The 21,558-nt window shown below is 42.1% G+C and overlaps 1 protein-coding gene across 2 annotated transcripts in view; it reads left to right on the forward strand.

The window, feature by feature from the left end:
- Window positions 1-21,558, forward strand: part of ctdp1 (CTD (carboxy-terminal domain, RNA polymerase II, polypeptide A) phosphatase, subunit 1) — a 62,415-nt gene that overhangs the window by 26,607 nt on the left and 14,250 nt on the right. For both annotated transcript variants that reach the window (XM_063900036.1, XM_063900037.1), the window contains exon 12: window positions 3,222-3,469. In XM_063900036.1, coding sequence (XP_063756106.1) covers window positions 3,222-3,469 — 248 coding nt within the window. The remainder of the gene's footprint in view (window positions 1-3,221; window positions 3,470-21,558) is intronic.

A 21,558-nucleotide genomic window follows, 5' to 3' on the forward strand; every position in this document is an offset into this window, starting at 1 on the left:
TGTCCGGCTAAATATTGTTAACCATTACGCTGGCTTCGCATTCATTACCTTTGCCTTGCAAGCTTACGGCGTAGAGCTTTACGCAACTCGAACAGCAAGCCCTTGCTAGGTCAAAGTAGCGAAGCAGAGAGCAAATACCTGGAATGACATGGAGCAGAGAAAGGAGTCATGGATCGAAAGCATGAAGTTATTAAGCACTGACAGAGGAATTCGCTAGGGAATGCCGCCTGGAGGAGCAGTCTTGAGGAAAGAAAAAAGCTAGAAAGAGGCAAAAGGAGAATGTCAAAAAGAGCGGATGACCGTAGGAGGAGAGCTGGGACTCTTGCTCGACTATGGGTTGACGTACCGCAGAGAGGATAGAGAGCGTAGAGGCTAGAGAGAGATGAGTACGAATAGAGTGGGATAGAGTTTATTATACGAAAGGAGACCGAGGTGAGCTGTGCTATGAGAACGTTCATAATTTGCCCAAAAATAAATTTAAACACCAACTTCATGGCAGGTGAAGCTAGAGAGGTTACTTTGTTGCTACAAGTCAGCCTTAAGAACCACATACGGTATGACAATCAAGACATTCAAAAACGTGCTTCTACTCTTGTTTCAAAAACAGCTATTTTGTGCTATTCACAACGGTAATACTGAATGATCTTTTAAAGTTCTTGAATTATTTGTGAACTTTGTACGATAATGTCACCTAGAGATTTAAGACTTAACTTATCCAGATAACATTTTTCACCCTGTGACAATCAATTCCGACGTTCAGAAATTGATATCTTTACACAACATCCTTCCCATTCTGATATTGAAATCTGGAGAGCTCAAAGAAACCGCTTTTGGGATTGGACCCCAATCAAGATTTCATATATCTTAAGGGGGAAGTACGGCTGTAATTGGAATAAGAAAACCCCCCCTGCAGTCGAGACACTGATGGTGATGTTGATGGGATTTGATTTGATGAGGAGGTGGGATGAGAAGGATGCTGAACGTCTGGATTTGATGAGGAGTGGACTTCTGATTAGCTCGTTGTGGGAGGAGGGTTTGCAGCATTATTGCCTTAAATGACAGCTGACTGCAGGAGAGGACATGTTTAAAATGTGGCAGGTTGATTGGCTGCTGAATACCGTGGCAACATGCAATTGGTTGGGAGTGGATGCTTGTAATCAGCTGATTAGATGCAGCTGAGTGTGAAACTAGTCTTCCTGACCAAATTTACCCTTCAGCTTAATTTCAGATATTAATAAACTCTTGGAGAGCACACACATCCATCAAGGCTGTTACCACAAGTGCAAAACAATGCATGTGTTCGCCCAAATTATTCAGAACCACTCCAATAAATAATGCCTTTTTTCTTGGCCCATGCTAATCAGTAATCCTGCTGATAAAATTGGACCAAAATAACCTGCTGGAGGCCTTCACCACTCCCACAGTAACAGCCACTCCTAATCGTTGGCTTTCATTTAAAGTGAATAGCTGTCGGTTTCTTTTACCGTGCATAAATCATTCAGTCAGAGGAACCCCTCAGGCCAGATTTCCGCCTGAAGTTAGAGTCTCCATGTCCAGACTTTCGGAGTGAAATCTCAAATAGCTTTGCTGGACTTCTATCCTTTAACCTATTTGTGCTGAAATGATAGAAAGCATCTTTTGAAATGCATGATAAAGAAATGTGTCCTTCCTCTTACCTAATGTGCCTCCCCACAGATAAATCATTACAATAGAAAACAGCGTAATGCTTAACATAAAGGAGTTGCGACTGAAAGATTTAAATAAATAGCATGCCCTGGAATCTCACTCCCACTAAATCCCATTTGCAATAGCCTTCCTGTACACTTTAGCTTTTAGTGGTTTCAGAAGTGTCATGGTGGGCTGTTTGCTTGGCCTTTGATTACAGCCAGAGAGAAAAAGGTGATGTGGGAAGTTATTCAACTCTTCCATTTCTGCCCCGGTTGTAAGACATAGTGAACTGTGCATGGGATTTTAGAGGGTGGCAGACACTGGTAAACGGACTATATACTGTACAGGGCCTCAGTGATATTTGTCAGAATGAGCAAAGAACACGGACGTGGTTCGCACCTATCTTTAGAGACGACATATTCTGATCATGTTCAGGTTCACTGGGACATATGTCTCCATGCTTTAATGTTCAGAAAGCTCTTTATTTTTCTCATACTGCCGGTGCTGCAGCACATCTTCACACCCTCTATCTGAAACCAGAGCCGAGTCTGCTGTGATTGGTTAGCTGGCCGGCTAGCCAATAGTGATGTCACTATGTGCCTGAAGTGAACCAAGGAGTGGGATTTAAGCTGAAGACCATTTACATGCACTATAGAACACACTACAGGAAAGGGAAAACCCCAAAAAGCAGAAAAGGGCCAGCAGAAGTTCTCATTAACGTCCAATTCTGAACTGATTTGTAACCTTACCAAACACATTTAAAGGCCTTTGGACAGACGTGGATGTAAATGTGTTTAGCCTATTACGTACAATGTGTTGTAACGCTAGCCAATAGGAGCACTAGTGATGTAACACATTACAGGAAAAGCAAAACCCTTAAAAGATAAATACAAAATACTTAGCAATTATGGTGAGGGCAAGACTCAATAAAGGGTCACTGTTTGCAGTCATGGGAGAAAGTGATGGGGGGGTAATCTCACACACACACACAATAAAGCAATTTGTGCTGTCTTATTTGTGTCCTACCCTGTCCTTTGTTGGTGCCCCGCGGGGTCATGTTCATTCAAATTTGATTCAACAAATTGGAATTGGAGGAGAACCAACGCTGACCCAACGTGTTTTAAAGTTTTTAGTCCCACTCCAGCGTGTCTTCAGGCGGTCTCACCTTCACCGCGGCGCCTGGCTGTCCAAATGACCACACAACAGGACTTTAATGAGCCTGGCTTGATGCCTGTAATTATCCTGGCTGAAGCCTCAAGAGGATGCCCCCCCCCCCTGCATTAATCCCAGTTTTCTTTCCTCTACTTGAGTCAATGGCCTCAAGGCTGCACATTTATCTGATGGCAGTCAATCGCCTAATCTGCTTTACATGTTCAGTAAAGTTGGGGAAGTATAAATGCTGAGCTGGTGGAGCTGGACAAGATATCCCGCTAGAAAGATTAGCTTTGTGTTTGACTAGAAACTGGATGTGATTTATTACCCTACTTAAACAAAAAGGTTTCTGTTCCCGCCTTGAAACAATATTTCATAGATACTCCTTTTTCTAAAACCAGGTGGACGACATGTTGGACGAGGACAGCGACAACGAAAGTGAAAGCCAGGGGAAGGAAAAGACTGGTAATGAGGAAGGGGATGATGAAGAGGAGCAGCAGCAGCAGCCAGGAACTGGAGAGAAAGCAGCAGCAGCAGCAGCAGCAGCAGCAGGAGGGGGAGGACAAAGTGGAGGAGGGCTCGGTACTCAGGAGATGAGCGTGGAGAAGAAGAAGATCCAGCCAGCATCCAGTGAAGACAGTGTGCTAAGGTATTTTTGAAATCCACAATTTTAACTAGTATAGAGTGATGCAGGGATGATGTCATTTTGTAGGCTGACCCGGAAGATAGCATCTCCCCGTTTCCCTTGAAAAACAAGATCTTCGTCAAACACACATTTATGATTCTTTCACGTTTAGTTCAGCAGGATAATCTCCACGTATTAACACCACTTAATGCTTACTGAAGTAAAAAGCTAATGTTGGACTATAAAGGAACTACAGCACGGTCACATGACTTCACGTCACCACCGCTAAGCTAAAGGCGGCTAATGTTGGGCTATAAAGGAACTACAGCACGGTCACATGACTTCACCTCATCACCGCTAATCTAAAGGCGGCTAATGTTGGGCTATAAAGGAACTACAGCACGGTCACATGACTTCACGTCACCACCGCTAAGCTAAAGGCAGCTAATGTTGGGCTATAAAGGAACTACAGCATGGTCACATGACTTCACGTCTCAACCGCTAAGCTAAAGGAGGCTAATGTTGGGCTATAAATGAACTACAGCACGGTCACATGACTTCACGTCACCACCGCTAAGCTAAAGGCGGCTAATGTTGGGCTATAAAGGAACTACAGCACGGTCACATGACTTCACGTCTCCACCGCTAAGCTAAAGGCGGCTAATGTTGGGCTATAAAGGAACTACAGCACGGTCACATGACTTCACGTCTCCACCGCTAAGCTAAAGGCGGCTAATGTTGGGCTATAAAGGAACTACAGCAAGGTCACATGACTTCACGTCTCCACCGCTAAGCTAAAGGCGGCTAATGTTGGGCTATAAAGGAACTACAGCAAGGTCACATGACTTCACGTCTCCACCGCTAAGCTAAAGGCGGCTAATGTTGGGCATGATGACGTTTAGTGGTCTCATTTAGACACTTGTTAGCAACCTCCGTTTTTTATTCACCAGTGGGGTATTTACTGAGGTATTTTATCTCATAGAATTTTTAATCTCTTCAGCTTGTGTTTTGTCTTAACCACAGACTTTATTTCAGACTAACAACCAAAACACAAAAACTTTCCATTACCAGGGATCCAAAAATGCCAAGCCATTTCCAGGTTTTAGGACTCATTCCTGCACCCCTCTATATGCTACAAGAGAAATATTTTTTTCACTGCAGCTTCAAATAGCACATTGGGTGAAAGCGCTAACTTATTCCAAGCTTCTAACCAAAACACATTTAAAAGAAATTCACCTTAAGACGACTAAAACAGAAGTAGTACAATGCTAACCCATTTCCAGGATATACGACTCATTCCTGTACCACTCTAAAGTCACTTATTCTTGTGTCTTAAATGCTTCTTCTCCAGGAGCCATTTTTAGTCAAATGTGGTACCTGAACACCACACAAGTCCAGATATTTACTATCACATGTTTCCTCTGAGAGTCATCACCCTCGGGTGACAGAGGAATGCTTAGCTTAAATTGCACTTGGCAAGAACCCATTGAGAATCCTTTACAGGTCTTACTTCGCCCCGATGACTATTATCATAACACGCCACTTCATCATCGCTGCTACGCCGAAGCCAGGCGGTCTGGTCTGTTGCCATGGAAATTAAATCCAAACAGACAGCAGGCAGTCTGAGAGTTAGGAACACATCAGACTCTGTTATAGCTGAAGGACAGGCCTCAGACTCCACTCAGGGGATATCTGATTAGGTTGTATTCATCTGTTGCATGCAAGGTCATTGGGTTCGAGGGAAAATTCCTAGAAAAGCAAACATGTGCAGGTTATTTTAAAGTTTAGTAACAACAAGCGGCAAACTCCGGTCAATCTCATGAGTTAAAATGCCCACTCTACATCAGAAATACACATCTTTTCTGCCCGTTACAGCACATGTTTTTATCCCAAGTGTTCCCCATTCACGATGGTTCAAAGCGGAATGAATTCACAGTTAAAATGATATTAAGGCTTAAAGTTTTGCATTACTTGGGCTATTGCGTGCATTGTGTATTCTCCATGAGGCTCGTAGAAAACATGAACCGTTACAGAGCTACCTGACAGCTTTAGTGTCTTTATAGAGGACAAATCTTGGCGATTATGTAGGTGTAATGATGTTGTTGCTCTCTGAATAGAAGTGGAACACAATGTTGGTTGGTCATTATGTAATCCCTGAAGACTCCTGCCTTAAATCTATATTTGTCCACCATTTGTTTGTTGAGCATTCCTAGTTTTGCCTCCCCGTCAATCGTGTGCCTTCTTTGTGTTCTGCTCTTTGAATACATCAGAGTAATTACTTGAAAGTGATTGAATGCCATTCTGAGCATGATCTAGCTCCAAGGATCAGCGTGTAGAAGGAGAATAGACACCATGACACATTGTTGGACAGATAAAAGCAGCCTGTTGTCCTTAATGTTGAACCTCTGCACCTCCAGACTTTGCTTTTTCTGCTCTGAAGCTGTAAGAAGGAGATACCTTGTTTGGAGTGGCTCACTCAGGCCGCCGCAGCCATGCAGCTTGATGATATTTGTTTCCTTTGTTTCCCGTCTTTTGGACATGTCAGTCTTGGTCTGACACCTTGGCTTGCTGCTAATGAGTCGAGTCTGAAAAACACTGTTCGCTCTGGTGCTTAATCGCTGTTGTCAAACTGCAGTCAGTGCAATGGTGCAGAGTAGTGACACACGATTAGACAAGTAAAAGAGTCGAAGTGGGGTTGTGCAAGTACTGTTAAAAATTGGCCTGTAGGTCTGTGGGTTCTTCTACAGAAAGATACCATGGTTACATTATCCTCTCTGACCTCCGTTTTTCTGGTCTTATGTTGAAAAATGGGTTTCAAATGCACTTGCATCGACTGGCTTTTACTGGATTTTTTGTCAGACTTTTCTTTCTGATATCTTTTTTGAAAACCAAGAAATTGTTAAGTCAGAAATGGGATTCAATCAATGCTACATCAGTAGCGTGCACCCTTTTAGTATTACAGCACTTCCTTCCCCTGCCTTGGCTCCAGGCCCCTATACAAACCACAAAAGAACTGAAGTCCTTGCATGCTATAAGAGCAACATATAAATGAAAGATTAACAAGCTGAAAGACATGCTTTTTAGCTATGTTGTGCAAGTATTCAATCCATTTTGAACCGCAAATACACTGAGGGGCGTACTCCAAGATTTATTTATTTTTTTATCGTCAATTATGCATAGCTCTTTGAAAGCCTTTAATGAAGGACAAAGACATTTGTATCGTAATTATTTCAGGGAAAGTAAAGCATACTAAAGTAAAAGCCTTTCTAAGTGGTTATTCAGAAGAAAAGCAGGACTCAAAGATATGTATTATGAGATTTAAAAAAAGGCCAAGACATCCTGACTCAAGCAGCAAGTGAAAATATACAGATTTCAGGGTTTTGTGTAAACCGGGCAACAAAAATACAGATTTTCCACATAAAATGTTGCTGATGCCAGAAAACAATATCTCTGTTGGTCAGAAAGGGGTATAATGAGTCCAGAAGTATGAAGATGGGGTCAGATGTCAGACGGCAGAGACAGCTTACAGAGAATAAATAGGGGATGGATGACCCCGGTGGGTCTGCCGGGGGACGAGTGGCAGACAGCAGACTGACACTGAGACTGAGATTTCTGATCCTTTCTGTTACTCTCCTTTTTCTGGAGAGGAAGTAAAGAAACCGGAGCTCTGGATTTATTTGTTGTTGGAGGTGCGATATCTGACTCTGGCTTTAAGATGCGAAGACACTATTATCTTCCGCTTCGCTCTGATGCAGGATTTTCACAGAGAAGTGGGCGGGGCGTAATGAAGTGACCTTAGCGCCTCATGTTATATTTTTCTAGAAAAAACCTGTAAAATTCATGGTTAGTAGTTTTAACTTCACTGCAACATTGGCAAACAAACACTTGCACATTAAACGAGGCTAAAATGTCGAACGTGAGAAGATTTCTCTGTAGATCCAACTCTTTGTGTTTTATTTTCCAAACGAAAGGTTTTCTGAATGTGCGATTTTAAATGACAGACTTTGACCTAACAGAGAAAACATTGCCAGAGGAATCAGCTGTTCAGACAAAGGCTTTGATATCTGTAGAAAGAGGGATTAAAGAGACATCTGACGTCTACTTCTACCAGCCTGCGTTGATGTAATGTTCCTGTCTGAACATTTCTTGATTGTATTGTTACCTTGTGTGTCATGAAAAGGCAATTTTCAGACTTTATAGAAGAAGGCTTCCTGATCACACTCGACTGTAGGACCTCCACTCCTTCAGGAGCGTAATAGATGTCATTCTGTCAGTCTCCATCCCTTTCTTCACCACTTTCTCGTATTTGGCACAAAGTAGACATACATCTGTTGCTAAGATACTGTAGCAATGTGCACGTCTCTGTTTTGTCCTCACCGTCTTTCAGTATTTGCGAATGCCTTTTCTTCCTTGTAAAACAACTTTGTCCTTTCATTTCCTGTTCAGGTTAGGCATTCGAAAAATAACATCTTTCTTTATTTTTATTATCTTGTTTTTATCCCCGTTTAGAATCCATCGTACAACGCATTAGAGGGATTCACACCTACAGTGACAGGTTAAAGCAAGTTCCAATTAGGCAGTGCTGAGAGTACCAAGGACAAGTGTTTGCAACCACTGTTTGAAACAAATCAAATTTAATTAGCTTCAACCAAGGTGATCTGAAGTTCATTTACTTTCTTGCACATTGTGGGAAAAGGATCAGACGGTTCTGTGAACGTCTTTGCGCTGTACTGTCTGTCCCACAGATCGTTTTACCCACGCAATTAAATGCTCAGTCTTTTTAAGATCCAGTAATGGGAGCCAAATTAACAGTTCCAATTGCTACTTTAGGAAGGACTACACTTTATCCTGAATGTTTATAACACGGCTCGGTTAAATACATTCTGATTGGTCAATTTGGACGTTCCAAAGTTTGTTCATTCTCGCTAACAAACCGTCGCTAAGGAGAACAGACTGTTGCTAACGAGGATCAAGGCACCAAGGCCTGTCAATGTAAAGTCAGCTGTGGACAACAAACATTAGTTTTCATTCATCATTAAACAACAGAAGAAGAAGACAGACAGGAAGTAAACTCTAAAGGGAACAGCAGAAGAAGAGAGACCGGAAGTAAACACTCAAGGTAACAGCAGAAGAAGACAGACAGGAAGTAAACACTAAAGGGAACAGCAGAAGAAGACAGACAGACAGACAGGAAGTAAACACTAAAGGGAACAGCAGAAGAAGACAGACAGGAAGTAAACACTAAAGGGAACAGCAGAAGAAGACAGACAGACAGACAGGAAGTAAACACTAAAGGGAACAGCAGAAGAACACAGACAGGAAGTAAACACTAAAGGGAACAGCAGAAGAAGACAGACAGACAGACAGGAAGTAAACACTAAAGGGAACAGCAGAAGAACACAGACAGAAAGTAAACACTAAAGGGAACAGCAGAAGAAGACAGACAGGAAGTAAACACTAAAGAGAACAGCAGAAGAAGACAGACAGACAGACAGGAAGTAAACACTAAAGGGAACAGCAGAAGAAGACAGACAGGAAGTAAACACTAAAGGGAACAGCAGAAGAAGACAGACAGGAAGTAAACACTAAAGGGAACAGCAAAAGAAAACAGACAGGAAGTAACCACTAAAGGGAACAGCAGAAGAACACAGACAGGAAGTAAACGCTAAAGGGAACAGCAGAAGTAGACAGACCGTTGTCGATAGAACAGACTATTTTTTTTCAGCCGAAGCAATAATGAATCATTTATAAATCAATATTGTGAATCAATTAGTTGGTTTATTTAGTAGGTTGCCATGTTGGTGTTCTCTTTTCATTATTGACTGCCTCGTTGCACGTTATCCTTTATTTGATATCTAAATCTATCGAAGCTGTTAGTGATTTCAAACGTACAATTTCAGACCGTAAAAGAAGACGGCATAATTTGAAGTGGAAGAAAGTCTGAGGATCTTTTCGTTAGCACCAACCCCGGCTTAAGTGTGGCTCTTTGTGGATTAGACTGGATTGCAATGACGCTCATTTGCATATGAAGGGGCCTTTTTTGCAGCTTAATGTATGCATGTTACCTCGTTAAGATGTGTGCAAAAAGCAGTGAATTACCAAGTAGCTTTTTGAATGCCAGCCCAGTTGATCGGATTTCAACCTTTGTGGGTGTTTGGGGACCTACAAGTGTCTTAATGTGTGCAAGTTTGCGGCCGCGAACGCTCCCTAACACTTTTATGAATTTCCACCTGAGTGTACTTGGGAGTTGTGTTCATTGAAGGGCAGAGTCATGCTCATGTGTTTTTCAGCATAAAGCCCACCATTACTGTCTCTTCCAATTAGCTGCTGAGCAATGGGAAGAGTTTCCCAACCTTGTTCAATCAAAATCAGCCTTGAACTGGCTTGATCCCAAGCGGCGTAACTCTCCGTCGATCTGTGCTCTTTGACATTGAATTGCCTTAATGTTTTTTAAATGCATCTGTATAAGGAACATTTCCAGGAAAGGCTGTATTTCAGCACACTTGTTAAAATGCGTTGGTGGTCATTAGCTGTTAGTCGAGGTTGCTGTGAATGATGTATGGAGAGCTGTGGCACTTAGGGCTCTAACAGAGTTAAGATTTAACAAGGAGGTGGCAGGGTGGATATAAAAGGTTGATGAACCTCCCTTTTCCATCAGCTCACAGGAACTTATGTCCCGTCCCGGTTCAGGCGTTGCATTCACAGTTCCAGGACATTGCAGAAGTGTACTTAACAAACTGAAATGGTTGAGTATTTTTGTCAGACTAATTGCCTTACTTATAGGTTTTTCACCTGATTGTGCCGTTGTCTCAAAATGTGAGGTCTTGTGTTGTAGTACGTTTTGAATAAATATGAGGAAGTTGAATTTATATCTTACAGTTTGTTTGTGGGTCTTTTTTGTGATGATCTTTTCAGAGCAAAGTGACTATGGGATCTGCCACATAGTGTTGGATCTGATTCACACTAGTCTGGTTCCGGTCTTGATTCGGTCTTCCCCTGCCTTGGTCTTGGTCTTGACTTGGTCTCGACCTCTTAAAGTCTTGGTCCTGTCTTTGTCTCGCCCTGCTTTGGTTTTGGTCTTGACTCGGTCTCGCCCTGTCTTGGTCTTGAGTCGGTCTCGCCCTGCCTTGGTCTTGACTCGGTCTCGCCCTGCCTTGGTCTTGACTCGGTCTCGCCCTGCCTTGGTCTTGACTCGGTCTCGCCCTGCCTTGGTCTTGACTCGGTCTCGCCCTGCCTTGGTCTTGAGTCGGTCTCGCCCTGCCTTGGTCTTGACTCGGTCTCGCCCTGCCTTGGTCTTGACTCGGTCTCGCCCTGCCTTGGTCTTGACTCGGTCTCGCCCTGCCTTGGTCTTGACTCGGTCTCGCCCTGCCTTGGTCTTGAGTCGGTCTCGCCCTGCCTTGGTCTTGACTCGGTCTCGCCCTGCCTTGGTCTTGACTCGGTCTCGCCCTGCCTTGGTCTTGACTCGGTCTCGCCCTGCCTTGGTCTTGACTCGATCTCGCCCTGCCTTGGTCTTGACTTGGTCTCGACCTCTTAAAGTCTTGTCTTGGTCTTGGTACAATCCGGACTTGGTCTAGTCTTGGTCTCGGTTAAGGTGGTCTTGACTACAACACTACTGTGGCCATACAATTTCATCCTTAAATTAAGGTTTTCATAAAGAGGCCCCATTAGGATGTGGGGGTTTTCCCTTCCTGTAAATAGTAATATAGGTTTTGGTGCATGTAAATGGTCTGCAAAGGCTAACATTTCAAAGTTCCCTCCAGAGGGAGTTTCTCTCCCACACTGACTGGGTTTCTTTACTCAACTTTTTAACGTTAAGTATTTGTCTTTCCATCTGTGGCCAATAACATTTTCCATGCAATGCTTTCATTACTAAACCCCACACACTTGCTCTAATAACGTTTTGCATCAGTTAGACTGCTCAAATACATCTGTCGTGATCAGTGCTCCTCCCTTTCATTACTCATAACTCTAGGTGATACGCAATCACTCAGATGCTCCATTGCTCCCTGGAGTGTATTTATTCCAGAGTGAAAATGAAAGTGTGAAAGTTGTAAGCCTGAGTGAGCACGTTATTATAACATCAGCAGAGCTGAGGTGAACGAGGGAGTAAATGGGTTGGACAGTTTTCCATTCAAGTTGTCAGATAGCAACGTGTGAAATTCAAAATGTGTTTCATCTGCTGTGACCCTTTTGTTTGATGTTTTTGATGCCGGGTTTGCCTGTTTTTTCCGGTTTCTTGCACTGCTTGTACAACATGGAAGATGAAAGGCTTTCATGTTCTACATTAAAACCACACGTATGTCCCTAGCTCCTGGCTTCACAAAAATGACTTTACAGTGGAGTCATGTACATGTTATCACTTGACTTGTCTTATCAAAGACATTTTTGATTAATTTCAAGTCCTAAGTTCTACATTTTGACAACCTAGTACCACTGTAAGGCACTTACATTCACAAAGTCAGCCATCAGTTTGAGCTTTATCCAATAGGTTTCCATCTGTGTGCAATCCATAATGCTATCAAGCATTACTCTTGATATAATTTCTTTGTCAAGTCATGGCTCGCCAATTTTATCGGTTGTGCGTTGACAGAAAACAACTGCAGTCTGTTTATTAAAAATGGAAGTAATGGGTCTTACAGGCAATGTGCTCAAACACTGAGAATTTAATATTTAAAGACATACTCGATGAAGATTGAAAAACAAACCAAACATAAGTGATTTGTTTGGCCAATTAGGGTTTAAAAAAAAACAGTTTGTTAACTCAACATTGACATTTTATCACCTCTTTATAGGATGACAGCCAAAAGCGTTGGCAAACAGTTAGTTCTGTAGTCTTGAAACAATGGGAACTTTTTTAGGAATATCCTGGCCTAAATATTTGCGACACAATTCCCATAATCATCAAAATATGCTTAAATAGGGCGATTAAACTACTTGAATCTCTTTTATCTTTCACAAATAAAGGATAGAATAGCAACGCTGTGAGCCTGTTAATAGTAAAGGATAATTCCTGTACTTACAGAATCAGCCTTTTTCTTTAAAGTAGGGACTGTATCCTGGAAATTCACCATAATCAACTTATTCTAAGTGTTTTTAATTGAAATCATTTACAATACCATCCGTAATTTGCATATCCAGCAAAATGAGTAGGCCATTAGCTGATTTGGAGTTGAGCGTGTCTTTATGTAATGCAGAGCAATATTTGAGACCCTGTTTTAGCTCTAATTTTGGTAAAAAACCACCACCACCAATGGGAATATCTGTCCATATGCTCCACTATGTTCACCAGTTAGCATCATCGACTGCTGATTTCTGCTATTTTGTGCTGAGAAGGTAGTGGGAGGGCCCGAATACATACAGAATTCTGTCCCCTACACAGTGCTGGTAATTAGACACAGTGCTTCTCCACAGTCAGAAGTCCCTGAGCCTGCAAAGAGGTCTTTTCAAAAGTTCTTGAAAAGAAGCCAGTGATTTAATTGTGCCCTCTCATTAACCAGAGGATGCATGATGAGCAGCGGGGCGGCAGAGCATAAAGTCCCTTCTTCTTCTTTTTTGCCTGCACCCACTGAGCGAAATCAAAGAGGTGCTACAGTCTGAGAGGCGATTAAACGTGAATGAAACGCAGAGCAGCGAAACGCCCCGGGTCTTCCAATAAGCTCACTCTATTATTATTATTATTTCTCTCTCACTGCAACTTCCCTGCTTCTTCACTGTCCGTTTCTCCCGTGGTTAGACTTAAGCTGGACTGCAGAAGAAGCATTGATTTGCTCTTTTATAACATTTTAAATATCAACATACCTTTTGGTCCTCTTCGTCCATCGGCCTTTTAACGTGTATTTCATGTGAACGCTTCTGAGGGGGCTGTCTGACATTAGTTCACGTCAGACTGAGGATATGGATGTGGAGAAGGGGTTTTTATTGTGGATTATATGATACGTAAGCCTTTAATGGCACAGTCACACACCTGCAGGATGTTGGATTAGCCTATTTGAAGGATCATATAAAAGTTTCCGTTTATTAAAGGTAATCGGGTAAAGTAAATCCCCATCATTTGTAATATAAGTTCCTCCATCATGATTTTCTTTTCCCTTGCTGTGAGGAAAAAGCAAAGACATGAAATGGGAGAAGGCTCTTTAAGTGCTCCTGCAGATTTCACTACGGCCCCATTTGGTTTACAACATTAGATAGAGCTGAATGAAATGGAAAATATATCGAGTTGCAAGACCACATTTGGATTATTTGCTATGCATTAAACTTCAGGTCTGTGTTGCCGTCTACAGAGTATTGAACATGACACCTTCCTTGTGATTAAAGGTATCATGTAAGCCCTAAGAAAACTAGCTAAAACATGTGGTGGTTTTTATTTGTCGCTCATCAATATGCGTTCTTAAAGGCAGTTTTCTGCTTCACAAAGTAAAGCTAATGAAAGGAAAGTTTCTCTGCTGACCTTGCGTTGAGTACTCTTGTAAAGGTCTTTGTGCAGCGGGTGCTTCGTCAGCTCCTTCCTCTGCAGGTAGACGTGGTGGCTGCTTTTAAGTAACATGTTGTTTGCCAATAACGGGCGCTCTGGGAAATGCTGCACATAATGGTGCATGTGTACTCGCTCCCAGTAGATGTTCTTTGTGCCACTGCAGTAATCCTGAGGCACATTCTTTAGAAAGGGGTTCAACCATTGTTGCAAAGCTGAAGGGAACACGGTACACATTAATGGAAGCATGCTGCCTCTTGCATGATAACAGATCTTTGGCCGTGCTACTGTGAGTATTGTTTTTGCTGATTTAACAGTAGTTTTAAGGCATTATGAAAGCTTAAACATCAATGATGGGGTACTGGAAGTATTCATGAGAATTTGAGAGCACTGTTCAGTACTCTGAAGGCACACAATCCTGTTTGGAAATCAGAGAAATGCTCCGAATTTGTATTAACTGTTCTACTATGTGGTTCCTCTCGAAGTACCAACTATATCCAGTAGACGAATTGAGGGGAAGAAGTGTGCAGCGGCAAAGGGGCTGTTGTTCTCTTGTTTGATCCTTAATCTAACTGAAGTTTGTGCAAGTTCAGCTGCGTCCCTTTCTGGCTGTCGGATTGAACCTCCTTGAGAATAACGTGGAGAGGTGGAGGAAAATGTGGGCAAGCAGAGGATGCATATTTAATAATGGATCTGGATCATATCATTTGTCATACATGAAATAAAAATAGGATAATCTGCTTTTTCCCATTGAGTCTAAATTGGGCCAAAGGTTTATGTTTGTAATTAATGCTTTAGAGTCTGAAATGATGAGTTTTCCAGGATTGTTTCTTAAGCTTAGTGAGTTTGTACTTTGGTCTCCAAGCAATGCACAGCAATGTAAACACCAGCCTAAAAACAAGGCCCTGAAAGCTAGTGTACATGAAGGCTTCTTGCCTTTGAGAGTTTGTTTCTTTATGGTTGGTTGCCCTTTCTGTCAGTCGCTCGAGATAAAATGTCAGCTAAATTAAAGATAATGTTTCCTGTCAAAACTTGACTGTGCAAAAGGTGTTAAACTGCATGCTGCGTGGCATTGGAAAGGTCTTCAAAAGTGTTGAGTTCAGTCTGTTGAAGCTCGCAGAAACACTAATGTCAGCTGTGTTTTATGACCCATTACTAATGATGTCTAGATACAGTTGTGGTACACTCAAGGAAGGCCGCTGTACAATATCATCGCCATATCTGCCACTCATTTCCTTTCATCGCCCGTTAAAATGTAATTTGATTGCCACACTTCATACGACAGCTCTCTTAGGTGTCTCATTGGTGAACGATGGTGCTCAGATGGGATGGATCTATTACAGCCTGTGTAATGCGGCACACCTTGATGGATGGGGCCCGTGGAGGGAAAGTCATTTTTCTTTTTCCATGTCTGTAAACTACAATACCCATTCTCTTCCTGTGATTCATTTGTCATCTCTTTCATGCTGGCTTCATTACTAAATTCCTTCGGAAGGGTTTATTTCCAGCAGCCTGTTGTTTGTTGGCACCGGGGATTCATTAGAGTAAAATTGCTCGTAACTTTGGGCAGTTTGTCAGGAGTCTCGAGACACTGATTACTCCAGAAATAATTCTCTTCCCTTGTATTACACATAGGCTACTGTTGCTCGGTAGAAGAAGAGGTGTCAGGTGATTGATGAATCTGTCCTTGTTGGTATTCTTGGACACCAGACTCCTTCTTCTTCTTCCTTTCCCGTGGAGCTAAAAGCAAAGCAGTCCAATTGAAGCCCCCAAGACAAACAGAAAACCTATTTCCTCTAAATCCACCTCACCCCCCAACTTCAGCTCCTCTTTCCGTTGTCCCCTTATTGCAAAGGAAGGCCAATTCGTTCTGCAGACATTTCTTGGCACCATTATTTTTCTTTCTTTGGATAAATTCTCATCCAGGGGACAATCTTCAACCACTCTCGACAGCTCAAGTTATTCCCATTCCACACCTCCCCCCTGATGAATATTTGGTTTCTGATGAAACTCTTCCGTCTGATTGCACCATTGTCTTTGGTTCTGGTCACTTCAGGACAAGATGCACAAAATCTAGTTTTTTTTAAAACTGACAACTCCAAACGGCAACAAAAGAACTCTTTGAAAAAAGTTTCCCGAAGTCATCCGATGTGACGTCAGTAAGCTGGTTATAGCATACTCATGTCTGCCAACCAGGCCAGTCTGTGATGCTTTCGGCAGAAGAACCCCGGGGGGGGGGGATCTAACGGTCCGACTGGAGAACTTTAATGCTTTCTGTTCAGAAGACCATTTGTTTTCCACTCCCTAAATGCAGTTCTGAACAAATAAGGCATTCAATCTCAGCAAAAGAGAGCAATGTTCTTCTTGCAAATTGCTCTACTTAAGTGAAATGTTGAGCTAAATGTTCCTAGATTTAACACAGTCATGATTTAATGTGATGCACGGGTGGAAACACAATATCATTTTGCCAAGGCAGTAGATTCATTCTCCACTCGAGCAAAGCAATCGCACAGAATACTCACGAAGGCATAATCACAAGTATAATTGACTGTGATAGACAAGCAGCTTCAGAGCCTTTTTAATACTAATAATGACTGAACTCTGCCATCAGTAGCTTAGTGCAGTTTGTCTTCAGGTCTTTCATTGCAATTCTTATGCAAACTGCCTCTTAATGTTAACTAGACAACATATTTTACACATTTGAGATGAGGCTGTACTTTAAATGAAATCCTGTTTCTCTGCACCTGATAGGACTGGTTTAGACAGGTGGCGTCTCAACATTACACACACACAAGTCTTTACCCGTTTTACTTAAAAACCAATGGAAACTTATAGCTAGATAGAATCTGAGGATGAAACCCTCTTTATAGTCACATACATGCACACAGCAGAGCACACAGTGAAATTAGTCCTCTGCATTTAACCCATCCTAGTACTAGGAGCAGTGGGCAGCTATTGTGCAGCGCCCGGGGAGCAATGGGGAGGGGGGATTGGAGGTGTCCGGTGCCTTGCTCAAGGGCACCACCGCAGGGCCCAGGGGCACCACAGCAGGGCCTAGGAGTTGAACTGGGACCTCTCCAAGTAGCAGTCCACTTTCCATATTTCAAGTCTGTTCGGGGACTTGAACCAGCGACCCTACGATTCCCAGTCCAAGCCCCTACTGACTGAGCCACTGCTGGATTGAGCCACTATCTCACTTTCCATTCGTTATCTCATCAAAATCAAGATCCTGATCACAACGTTTGGTTTTCTTTAGTGACCTCAGTAGAAGCTCCCATTTGACATGTTTTTATTAAATCTGTTAAGCTTTCACTTTGTTGCATTTTGACATTTCCATCTAAACCAATCCCCCCAAAAATATTGTATTTTGATTATTTAGGAAAATTATTTATTTTTATGCAAAACTTGATGTACGCTTTAAAACAGGTGAATAGAAAAGTCCCCCACAATCTGTATCTTTCTCCCATCTGGCAGACTGTGAACTGTCTCTCAGTGATGGCTTGTTTGTTGGCAGTGATCCCTGACCACCCACCAGAACTTGAATATGTCTAATTAGATAATAAATGCTTTCTTTAGCAAAGTGGAAGTCCTCTGGTGTCGACTTTTCTCCATAAACAGTATGCACCGCTACACAAAATTACTATACTTGACATTCATCACCTCATCAAAATTGCAACCCAACAGCCCACTCTCAGCTCAGCCAACAGTTTGATTTTGTTGTGGCCTGAAAATAAGTGGTACTTAAAAAATAAGACTAAATAAGCTTTCCACATTGGGTGCAAGATTCTACGGTGAAAGGGCTGGGGGCTGAAGGAGCTGTTTGCTAGAGAATGAACACACACACACACACACACACACACACACACACACACACACACACACACACACACACGGATCGTTATGCTTTCATGTTGTCGACAGCGGCTCTTTCTTGTACAAACATTGTAATGGCATGGTTAGATAACATGAGGCGCAGGATTTAGATGTTCTTCACTCCACATATAGAAGTAAACATTCATAATTGCATCTAGAGGGGAGAATATTTCATGTCAAATCATATTTATTACAAGTGTAAATCCCAAGTTTTATCACAAAAATGTATAAAATGCTGATATCCTGCCGTTTTTTTTCATAACGATAAGATATTTATTAGTCTGCCAGCCTGATTTCAGTCCGATTCAGCGTCTTGCAATAGAGGTGTGCAGCAATGAGTCCTAAAAATGGGAAAAGACAGCATTTGACCACTTCCTGTCCCCTTGTCCCCTCAACCACGGCTATGTGACGCCACTATCAATGCTCGCCTAAATAGAAAAATACCAGCGTGTATTTTGCATCAATGATATTGCAGTATTGTGAAGTACTTCAAAAATATAAAGCGGCTGAAGTAGTGTCCAGTAATAACAGTACTAACCTTAAGAAAAGGGTTCATTGCAAATGAGATCCAGATCAATGGGTCGTTACACCTCTAATACTTGCAAGTAAAGTCCATTTGGAAATCAAAAAGATGTGCCATGGTGTTTGGAATAAATACAGTGGAACCACAACAAAAAAAAACATGTATTTAAATCCCACTGCTTATCTTCCTCCTCTTCAAACAGCCGAGCAGAATCAACACGGTCAGGCCGGTTTGGTCTCATCAGCATTTGCCTAGTGTGTGCTTTGACAGAGATGAAAGGGAAACATAAAAAAATACAGCCCATCTTGGCGTGCTGTGAATTGGATTTTTCTTCTCCTGTGTTGTGTTGCTCTTTTCTCCAACCACACCACCTTTTTTGAAACGTCTTTTCCTCCAGGCTACGGTTCTGCGTGGAGCTAGCTATATCTCGGCTGGCACCCTACCCTCATACTGGGGATTAACAGGGAAGCCTTGCATACGGACTACATGTTCTCAGGAAATGTCGGTCCTTATTCTAAAGCATTTAGTGTGAAATCATTCCTTTACAGAGTTATGTAATTATTGCTGGTCCTAATTATTCTTGTCTTTGTTGGCATTATAGTATAAACAGTGCAACAACAATTATCCGTCAACAGAGTGAAGGATTAAATATTCCAATTATTGGCTTTCTTTGCCAGGTTTTTCCAACTGAGTTGATTCAACAAAGCAATTCGATTTTAAAACACGTGCAACAGCCTACACTTCTTCCAGTCGAATGAGAAAGAGATGCAATTTTCAAAAAAAGGTCAGTGAAGCCTTCTTCCAACAGTGATTGCTCAATTGGAATTAGCCGTTCATGCAGGAAAACAGCGAGGGTTTGTGCCAGCAAAACACGTTGGCTGAGCTACACAGCAGATACCATCGTTCTGTGCCTCACTGTGTTCTGGCCTCAACACAACGTACACTAATCATAAGTGGATAAGTCGACCAAAAGGCAGAACCAAATGTCTTAATTCTCCACTCATGTAGTTCTGAAGTGTTGAGAATCCTGGCTGGTTTTGCATTCTTTGGGGCTAAATACAGGCTGCAGTGTCTTCTAGATGAAGGTTGAACAGACCCTTCTTACAGTTAGAAACGTTATTTTATTCCCTTTTTCAGCCATTTTATTTTGCTCAAACTAAAGTATACACATGTCAGGACTGGGCAGAGTGCCATATGGTGAAAAAAAATGCCGCCACGTCGGTGCTATGTAAAAACAAAGCTGTCTCTGCCATCTGACCATGCTATCGGTCATTTCAAAACTTCAGTACAATTGATATATGTATTGGATGTTTTCTGAACATTCAACAACTATTGATATGAGTTAATCAAAATATGAACCTTCTTTATAAATCTCGTATTGTCATTTGAAAGAATAATTAGTACAGTGACACATGCGTTGTAGTACCGTCGTTTGGCCACTAGGGAAGAACTGCTTCAATATCCAGCGCACTTTCTTGGGGCTTGAATCTGCCCCTTCGAATTTCCTGTCCTTTACACTCCATATTGTTTTTGCTTTTACACTTGGGGCATGTTTTGATTGAATTGCGTTTTTTTTTATCCCAAATCAAACGATTAGCCTAATTGTTCTCAATGGTAGACGTAGGAGGTTTTCCAGAGAAATAAATGCAATTTACTTTTTAGTACTGGCAGTAGTGAAACTAAAGTGACGCATACGAGTTAAAATGATAGATGTTCAGGTGTCTGAAGCGGCATTGGTTGAACATAATCTAACACTATCAGTTATTTGAGGCATACTGTAGATTCCCTTTGTTAACATCCTTAAACGTAAGCTAATTGCTCCTCCGCGTGGAAAAGTGCGTCCTGATGTTCATTAAATGTGAGTAGCCGGTGGCTGTCGCTAATAGGGAAGAAGATGGGGGTGTTAAGGAGAAAATACGGCAGTTATCTCCACGCCTTTTATTGTAAGTTAGACTCCATGAGCTTTCCAATTAGACCGTCTGTACCCGAGGGCCCTGTTGTGGGTAATTGTTTTTAAGAATCTGCTAATCCCCTGAAGAATGCAGTAATGGCACGGTATTGCTGCAGCATGTGCTCAAATGATTGTATTTGCATTTATGAAATCTGCTGGCTCCCACTCACAGATAGACGTGGCTTTGTTGTGAGCTATCCGTCCTCTGCTGCGGGGCATACTGATGCCTGCTGCAGATTAATTAAATGTCTTCCATTACAGCTGGAATTCATGCAGGTGTCTGACATTCAGGATGTGATTGAAGCAAACTGTCCTAATTGAATTTAGTTTTTGCTCATCATCTGATTCGTATCAGCTGTGTACTGACTCTTTTTCAGAGCTGATTCTGGTGATTTTAATAAAGTACAAAGCTCAGTTTCTTTGTGTTCAAAGACTCTGTTTCCTGCTGCTTCAGAGTTTGTATTCAGACCAACTCCTGCTGGAAAGGTGAATCAGAGTGTGTTGTAGTTGCGATGAGATAAGGTCAGCCGTCAGATGAGTTGAAAAGGTAAGGTTTGTGCACAGAGGGTCTCCGAACATCCTTACAGCACAGCGTAGGGTTTGTTATCGCAATGCACTTCTTAGACATCTAGGCCTATTTGTACCCATTAAATCCCTAGAAAAACACATCTGCATGGCCTTCATCATCTAACAATGCAGCTCATCACAGATGTTTTGTGTTTTTCTGTGGTTTTGGACTGGGTATGGGTTTTAGCTATGCATTAAATGAAATAAGAAGACACTGCGAGTTACAAATCCTTAACGGAAGGTCTATTTGGTTACCTCATTGGTTAGGAAAATGATCCTGAATTTTCCATATATTTAAAGGTTACTCTAGAGAAGTAGTGCTGGGATGGGATTGGATTCTTTTAGCTTGTTCAATGCTTTTCGTCTTTACGTCTCTATCAAAAAGTGACTGTTTTCTCTGAGCTTTTTCTCCGTTTTTTCCTGCTGTGCTCGTCTGTTTACCTGACAGTTCCCTCTGATAACATAAAACCCAACATAAAGTGACAGTCTGTTAACACAGCGGACCATATTAGTTCTCCATTTCATAGTTGATCAATATCTGACAACCGTTGTCATCTTTATTTGTGTACTCAGTGGCGTGAAGCACCGAAACTAAAAGCCATCAAGGTATTCTTCAGCAGGGATAACTTCAAGAGTCTGGTCTCGCCTCGCGGAGTCGATCAGTCCATCAATCCGACCCGCGGGACGTTGTCTGTCTGGCGACACACGGCTGTCCTGTTAGTCTGACGATG

The sequence above is a fragment of the Eleginops maclovinus genome, chromosome 13 (genome assembly GCF_036324505.1).
Source record: "Eleginops maclovinus isolate JMC-PN-2008 ecotype Puerto Natales chromosome 13, JC_Emac_rtc_rv5, whole genome shotgun sequence".
In the NCBI taxonomy this organism is placed as follows: domain Eukaryota; kingdom Metazoa; phylum Chordata; class Actinopteri; order Perciformes; family Eleginopidae; genus Eleginops; species Eleginops maclovinus.